Source organism: Pundamilia nyererei, unplaced genomic scaffold, assembly GCF_000239375.1.
Source record: "Pundamilia nyererei isolate P.nyererei 1_Seehausen unplaced genomic scaffold, PunNye1.0 scaffold00304, whole genome shotgun sequence".
In the NCBI taxonomy this organism is placed as follows: domain Eukaryota; kingdom Metazoa; phylum Chordata; class Actinopteri; order Cichliformes; family Cichlidae; genus Pundamilia; species Pundamilia nyererei.
The window spans coordinates 436,003-444,211 of record NW_005187705.1 but is presented as its reverse complement, the minus strand read 5'-3'; the positions used below and the strand labels follow the sequence as shown (position 1 = coordinate 444,211).

The window sequence follows — 8,209 nt, the reverse complement described above, 5'->3', positions numbered from 1 at the left end:
AAAAAAAAAAAAAAAAAAGCGTAAATACGCTTCACACTCCATTAGCCTGAAGTATTTGGTCCTTGAAAGTGATCACATTAACCAGTACCAGGTACCAATAGCTTTTATGGAGGAACTTGCCTGCAAACATTCAGCAGCTGTGAAAAGTGAAAGAGAGAACATCTGTCTTCAGAGTAAAAGTGTGTCTCATGTTCTGAAACATGTTGGCTGCAAAGGTGAGGCACAACTTTTACTCTGAGGGCAAATGTTCTGTGTTTATATCTGATGTCACACTATAGCTTTTGCTAGCACCTAGCTAATAATTAGGCACATCTCAGCATCTTCCATGCAAACTATGGATAATTGCATTGACCTGCTAGAACCAATGCTATTGCAAGGAAGGTTTTGGTGCAGCACCCTCTTTGTGACCAGTTTCACTGAGCGACTGCCACAGCAGGTAGAGGTGGGTTGCAAAGCAGCCTGTAAATGCACAACAGTTGTGCATCAGTTGATCTGTTGCGATTGCAGGTAATGACTTTGAGGTCTGCCTGACCCGGCACTATGCTTGTCATCTGTTTTCTGATCCTCAGTTTGCCGGGCTGCTCATGGGCGCTTCGCTCAGAAGCTGATGAAAGACTTATTTACCAACTACACCAATGCTCTGCGGCCGGTGGAGGACACCGACTACATCATCAATGTCACATTACAGGTCACTCTCTCCCAGATCATTGACATGGTAATCAAACCCTGAATGCCTATCCAGCTCTTTATGCTGTATCTAGTCAGGCAGGTACTGGTGTGACCTTGCCGTTTTCATGGATTTTCACCAGGATGAGCGGAACCAGATCCTGACTACCTACCTGTGGGTCCGCCAGGTATGGATGGATGCCTTTCTCACATGGAAGAAGGAGGACTATGATGGCCTTGACACCATCCGCATACCCAGCAGCTACGTTTGGAGACCCGATATTGTTCTGTATAACAGGTAGGTGTATCATCCTGCTGGCTGATCTTCAGGATATTTATTGATGTTTTCAAACTCCTTCCTTGTTTCTATCATAGTGCAGATGATGAGTTTTCCAGCTCCATGGAGACCAATGTTGTTCTTCGTAACGATGGCCAAGTCATGTGGGACCAGCCAGCCATCACCAAAAGCTCCTGCTCTGTTGATGTGGCCTTCTTCCCCTTCGATTTGCAGCAGTGTGACCTAACCTTTGGCTCCTGGACTCACAACGGAAACCAGATGGATTTGTTCAATGCCCTGGACAGCGCCGACTTGACCGACTTTGTCCCCAATGTGGAGTGGGAGGTCAGTAATGGTGTCATGTGTTTAGTACATCCTTAATGAATGTTTTGATGAACCCAAAATTTTCTCTAACCAGGTTCTGGGAATGCCAGCCAAGAAAAATGTCATTTTGTATGGCTGCTGCTCAGAGCCATACCCAGACATTACCTTTTCCCTCCACCTGAAGAGGCGGGCCTCCTTCTACATCTTCAACCTCCTCATTCCCTGCATGATGATCTCCTTTCTGGCTCCGCTGGGCTTTTACCTGCCAGCGGATTCAGGTGAAAAGGTTTCTCTGGGTGTCACAGTGCTGCTGGCCCTCACCGTGTTTCAGCTGCTCGTAGCTGAGAGCATGCCACCCTCTGAGAGCGTCCCGCTGATAGGTGAGAACAGCCTCTGACTTTTATTTACATCTATGTATTTAAAAAAAACATTCATGATGAATCAGAATTATTGTAATGTTTATATTCATCATCCCTCCTGCAAATATTACATGGCTACACTGTATCTGACAAGTTACTAATATTTGAGGGTGCTTTCGGATACCTCAGACAGACACATTTCAGCCTTAGGGATGTCCCTAGAGTGTATCCTCGGAGTAATCCAAAGAGATTTTCCTGTTATGCCAATGTGTTAGGCAAGCAGAGCTTCCCTGCAGAAAGAGTGCAGAGGCTAACCCTATGTTTGAAGCCACTGAGGTGTTTGATGGGCGGGGTTGACATGATGTCACTAATATGACTGAAAACTTGTGGTATGGAGAAACTCCAATAGCTCCAGCGTTGTTTAGATTAAGCATTTATTGCTCATCATTGCTTGAACTTGCTGTTCCACAGTTCATCTTAATATCCAAAATAAATCCCAGCAGTCACAAACTGTTTGGTCCCTTCAACCAATTAAACCTGACCCTAATTAAATGTTCCTACCTTAAATACAATCATTTACAAACACAAAAAGTGAAAACTAGTCCCACACATAAGATAATACACAAAACATGAAAATGGCTCCTACAATGAGGTTCAGGTTAAAGGGAAGACTAAATGGGATTTAGGAGTCACCAAAGAGTCAATCAACAGGAAACGGAAAATCACTCTGAGGTCTCCGAATGGTTACTGGACATCTCACTGAGGGATGTTCTTGCTTACCGTCGCGCTGATCTCTGTCTAAAATCGAAGCTGGAGAAGGTGGGGCTGTTTTTAGATTACGTGAAAGATGTAATCTTTTGTATTAAATCTATTAGCAGAAAATACTGGTGATTGCCCAACAACACCTGATGCTGACCAGTTTATAAAGTCTAATTTACACTATTGTGTTCATTGATTGTTTACAGTCAGATATGACCTTCACTGACTTCAGAAGTCTTTTGTAGATGCCTTTAAAGTATGTAATTTGGATAAAAGTAGCACATCTCAGTGATTGCTGGGGCACAGTTGTTGTCGATGGATTTGAGGACCTTTCAAAACCTCCAGCTTGCAGCTCTCATTGAGTCACTGAGCCTTGGCATCAATGACAAGAGGACCACTGACAAAGAGGATTCAGATACAGACCCAATCAAAATGATAGGTGGAGCTTGGATGGAGGTGGGTTGCAAAGCAGCTTGGATCTTACTCTAACTGTGATTTTCAGCTTTCAATTTTCAGAGACTTCAATGCAGAAATGCAGCAACTACCCAAGTGCCTCTGCAGTAAATAAAGAAGTATAAGAGGAATGTTTGCTCGTCTGCCGCTGTCTGTAGTCACACCCACTTTAGACTTCACAGGGTTAATCAGAGTGTCCTATATTCACCAGCTGTATGCTTTTACTGCAACTAAGACTAAAGCTTGATTTGGAGTTATAGGGACAGCAAATAAGGGTCACCAACCTCTACCTGACTTTTCGGTGTCTTATTTCTATAGGAAAGTACTACATTGCCACCATGACCATGGTCACTGCATCAACAGCGCTCACCATCTTCATCATGAACATCCACCACTGTGGCGGGGAGGCTCGTCCCGTGCCTGAATGGGCCGAGCGCTTCATCCTCAAGTACCTCGCCCGCATCTGCTTCGTGTACGAGGTGGGTGAGAACTGCCTCGGTGGCGCCAGGAAAGAACCTTTATCACAGGAGGGGTCTGACAGCTCATCAGCCAATGGCGGCAGCACCAAAGGAGCAAATTGGGATGTCAATGGGAAGGCGTGGGGAGGAAAGGTGGAGGTGGAGCCTCTGAAGACGGGGCAGGAAGTAACCAACCAGACAGACTGGAAAGAGGATCTGTTTGTGACCATTGACCACTCACAGGAGAAAGGAGCTGCTGTAGTGCGAGGGGAGGAATCAAACTGCGGTGAGCACGAAGAGGAAAAGAAAGGCGTAGGTGTTGAGGGAGGCGGTGGAGATGGGGGGAACAGGAGGGAGATCTTGGTGAAGTGTTTATGCCAGCACCAGGAACTGGGCAAGAATGTTGAGTACATTGCCAACTCCTACCAGGACCAGCGAGCAGCACAGCTGCGCATCGGCGAGTGGAGGAAGGTCGCCAAGGTCATGGATCGCTTCTTCATGTGGCTCTTCTTCATCATGGTCTTCTTCATGAGCATCCTCATCCTGGGAAAGTCCGTCTGATGGAGCTCAGCCTAAGAATTCACGAGATGATAAAATTGTTTGTTTAACGATTAAATCATTTTTTTCTTCCTTTTTTTCTGACACACGTAAACAGCTAAAAAATAACTGAATGATGGTTTTAAGGGTCAGTTTACTTTTTTGTAAGCTGGTACCTGGTAGCTTTCCTCAAAATCATTTCCACCAGAATTTAAAATGCTTATCTTTGGATTTGAAAGAGACTCTGAAGGCTGATGAAAGTAAAATGATTGGGAAAAAAATAGTTTCTAATTATTTACAAAGATCCTAACAAATGCTGGAGAAGCTAAACACCTCTCTGTTGGACACAGCATGAAGGGAGAATCAAGGGTGGGTTGCAAAGTGGTTTGCATGATGCAGCAACTGTGGACAGCCTAAATGAAATTTACCAGTTAGATGTGTAGATGGGTGTCTGCAGAGCCGTTAGTTGAGAAGGATGAATGAAATGAAATGAGTAGAGCTCTAAGCGTTAATCTCAGCGTTAAAATTACAGTAACACCATGACCGCATTAACGTGGCAAGTATGGTTAGCAAATTATCACGGATCGCCCCGTGCGTGGGGCTGGATAGCGCTAACGCATTAACGAGCTAACCGCGCTAATGTGTTGACGCGGTCCAGCCCCACGCTCGGGGTGATCCGTGATAATTTGCTAACGGAAATTTGCAGCATTAATGCGGTTATGGCGTTAACGTCATTTTAATGAGATTAACGCTGACAAGACTAGAAATAAGTGATCTGCTGTTTTTCTTAATTTAAGTTGTATCGTGCTCATATCTTCAGATCACAGATGTTTTAGGCTTGCGACTGTTTGCATTTGCATTCCAGCACTGAATTGGTCACTCTAGATTTCAGCATTCAGGCATTTATGAACCCATTCATCATGCCTTAATACTTTTCATTGAGCTATCTGACTCTCAGAACAGCATCCCCACCACCTTTGTTCCTGAGGGTAAGTTGGTATCGGTGCTTTGATGCAGCTGATCTTGACTTTGTAGCCTTGATGAAGTAATAATAGGTTCAATTTGTCCTTTCTTGTCCCACATTATTCATATTTAACACACTTTAATCTGAATCAATTCTGTCTGGCAAATACAGACTTTTTATACTCTAAACATGGTAATGCTGCTTCTGTGATTACGATCTGAACTACAAACTGTTTTCTTGCAAATAATCATAATCTGGAAACAGAAAGGAAAAAAGGGAAATCTCATAAGAGTCAAATCTGGTTTTTCCCTCCAAAAATGCTTTCTGGTACATTTTGCTACTGAAGAAAAAAACAAAAACAAACTTTAAATGGTTGATAAAACATTTTCAGGCTCAATCTTAAACAAACTAAAATTCACTCACAAGTTGTGGTCACTTAAGTTTCTAAGAAAGCTCAAATAAACTAGTTCCAGGAGAAAAAACCCTGCAATTATATGTAGTTTACTTTTATTTTAAATCCAAACACACCTCACACTTTTACTGCTTTTAAAGTCAAAACCAGTGACACAGAAACTCACTTCCAAATATTTGCAGTGATCAAAAGCTAAACAGCTCTGCACAAAGCCTCATATCAGAGTTTGAAAGTCTTACTTTACACGTCTGGATGTTTTTTTTATTGACGCTGTTTGCAAAATAATCGGTTTCATCACATCACACAGATTCTTTGTTCAGCATTTTGTCTTTTACTACAGCATGTTAAATAAAAAGAGTAAAGTCTCATCGTTTTTTTAATCACGTGGGTTTGTGGAATCGCACAAAAGTTTACAACAACTGAGCAAAACATTTGAGAGCAAACAAACAGAGACATCAGAGAGGACAAGTTCATGATGCTAGAACGCTAGCTCAGACGGGAATGACTGCTTGTCCCAAATGTGCCTCACATCTGCAGTTTTCTTTGGCTGTCTGGATAGTTAGCCGACTGTATCCACAGACTCTATTGGTGCAGCTTTGTAGACACAGATCTGGCTAATTAGTTAATAACTGATGAGTAAAGCCCTAAAATTCCACTCACCAAACTGGAGCTCGGGTATGTTAGATCAGCGGTCTCCAACCTTTTCTGCGCCACGGGCCGGTTTATGCCCGACAATATTTTCACGGACCGGCCTTTAAGGTGTCGCGGATAAATACAACAAAATAAAACTAGTACCGGTACCGAAAAAAAGAAGATTTATTCATAACACACGTGAACAGACCCAGGAAAACCGAGTTAACGATCAAAACGATAACAAAATAACACTGAAAACCGATAAAAACCCAAAAAACCAGACATTTCACACCTGAGCCTCAACTCTCACCGCCCGGTACCAAACGACTCACGGACCGTTACCGGCCTGAGGCCCGGGGGTTGGGGACCGCTGTGTTAGATGATCTGTTTGTACATTTAACTGCACAGCAGTCATATTAGTGGTTAAATAAATACTCCAACAGCACAAACACGGTCCAGAGGTCCATTTCAGGGACTCCAATCAGCTGTGGTGAAATAGCCGAGGTGATTAACAGCTGTCAGTCAAAGACACCAAAGATAAGTCACATCCAGCACAGTTATCATGAGGATGCAAAACAGCTGCAGGGATAGAGTGGATATCAGAGGAACTGCAGCTCTGGCTTCATCTTTCTGTTTTGCAGGTGTAACCTTGGCTCACATACAGTCTGCAGTAAACTGTCTCATGTGTGTTTCCCTTACAATGTTCGCCAGGTTGTTTTTTTGTTCTGGTTTGGTGTCTTTTTGTAATCCAATGCATGTGATTCAGCATGTCTGCACAATGAAACACTGAGTGTTATAATCCTGAGTGTGTGATGATCCTAACCTCACAGAGGCACAGAGTTTATCGAAGGTTCACTTGAAGAAAACAGAATTTTCTGTTTTTTTGGTTTGGTCTCTATAAATGCAGCTTCAGGGTTTGTTTATGTTACCAGGATGGAGTAAAAATGCATCAACTTTTGTTTGTTTTTAAAAAAGAAGCTGCTTTACAGACTCATAGAGCATTAACGTCTCTGTGAACTAGTTTGTCCTCTGAAGGCCAGAGACAGGCTTTTGCTTTATTATGAAAGGAATAAAAAGGCAAATTTATGAGACTAAATATTTAAGACTAAAGATAAAAAATCACTGTAATTTTATATGCATGAAACCAAGAAAAATGTTACTCTGCTTATTTCTTTGCTGTGTTTGAAACATCCAGTGTCAGCACAACAACTGTTAAATTTATCTGCCCCATGTTTTTGGCTTGTGAGCTGTTCACACGGGACACTCTGTTAATGCCGTGAAAGTTCTTATTAAAACTGTTTTGTTCACAGAGGTTTGTTGGGACTTTTCTGATATGATGTGTGTGTGGTATTGTGGGTCTGTGGGGTTTGCTCTCCGTGTGTGTGGGGGTACTTTCTGATTCTAGATCACACTTAGGTGTGAAGGTGAGTGAATGGTTGTCTGTCTCTCTTTGGCCCTGGCTGGTGAGGTTTCCAGGGTGTAACCCACCTCTCGCTGTATGGTTGCTGGGAGGGGGATAGACTACGGCCTCCTCTGGACCCTGAAATGGAAAAGGCAAAAGAGCTTTTACTTTAGAGTATATTTTAAGGAGTCTAACAAACACTTATTATTGTTTTAACCAGAAGAAACATGAGATTGGTTTGAGAAGAGGTGAGTAGAAGGACGTGTCAGGTTTACTTTTATTTCTTGATATTGCAGTTTGGCTTCTCTGCAGAAGAGGGCAGTGCAGCTGCATCTTTGGACGGTTGCTCTACATAGATAACCCGCACTCAGAAAGGTCATGTCAGTCTTGAGATGGGAGGAGCAAATAAAGCACAAAACTACACAAGCTAAACCCAAGGACAGCAGGTGATTTTAAATATATGTTTCCTTAAAACTTGTGGATAATTTTCATGTATAAAAACATCCCACAATGTCCTAAAGGTCTGAAGTCTGACTCATTTAACTGATTCCTAAGATCTAAACATTGTATGATAGATGCTGCAGGTTTTGATGCAGCATCATCAGACTGAACAAACCTCTGGGAAATGTTTGATCCTGTAGTTATAAAAATACATGTCAGCTTTCTTCTGCTTTCCCTTTAAAATGGAAACAGTGAGAGAAGACGGTGCAAAACCAGCACATTGCTTTATTATTAAAGTGCACGACACAAATTGTTCTGCAAATATGTCAACTTACAACGATGCACAAAATTAAACAAACAGCGAATCCAATGAATGGATTGTCAATGCCTGGGTACTCTCCCTTTAAAAGAGCCAAGAGCCTTCCTTTCCACTTCCTCCATGTAAAGGTTGCTACAATAGGTGACACGGGGGAGCCCATGGCACCGCCATGTTTTTGTCTGTAAAAGTCTTCGTTGTATTTGAA

General features: G+C 42.6%; 1 protein-coding gene across 1 annotated transcript in view; it reads left to right on the top strand.

Annotated features, from left to right (window-relative positions):
- The window catches only part of LOC102211555 (neuronal acetylcholine receptor subunit alpha-10-like), a 16,967-nt gene extending 13,010 nt beyond the window's left edge, over positions 1 to 3,957 (top strand). The window contains exons 2-6 of the mRNA XM_005751241.1: positions 570 to 715; positions 810 to 964; positions 1,042 to 1,288; positions 1,362 to 1,647; positions 3,157 to 3,957. Coding sequence (XP_005751298.1) covers positions 570 to 715; positions 810 to 964; positions 1,042 to 1,288; positions 1,362 to 1,647; positions 3,157 to 3,857 — 1,535 coding nt within the window. The 3' untranslated portion in view covers positions 3,858 to 3,957. The remainder of the gene's footprint in view (positions 1 to 569; positions 716 to 809; positions 965 to 1,041; positions 1,289 to 1,361; positions 1,648 to 3,156) is intronic.
- The last annotated feature ends 4,252 nt before the right edge of the window (positions 3,958 to 8,209 follow it).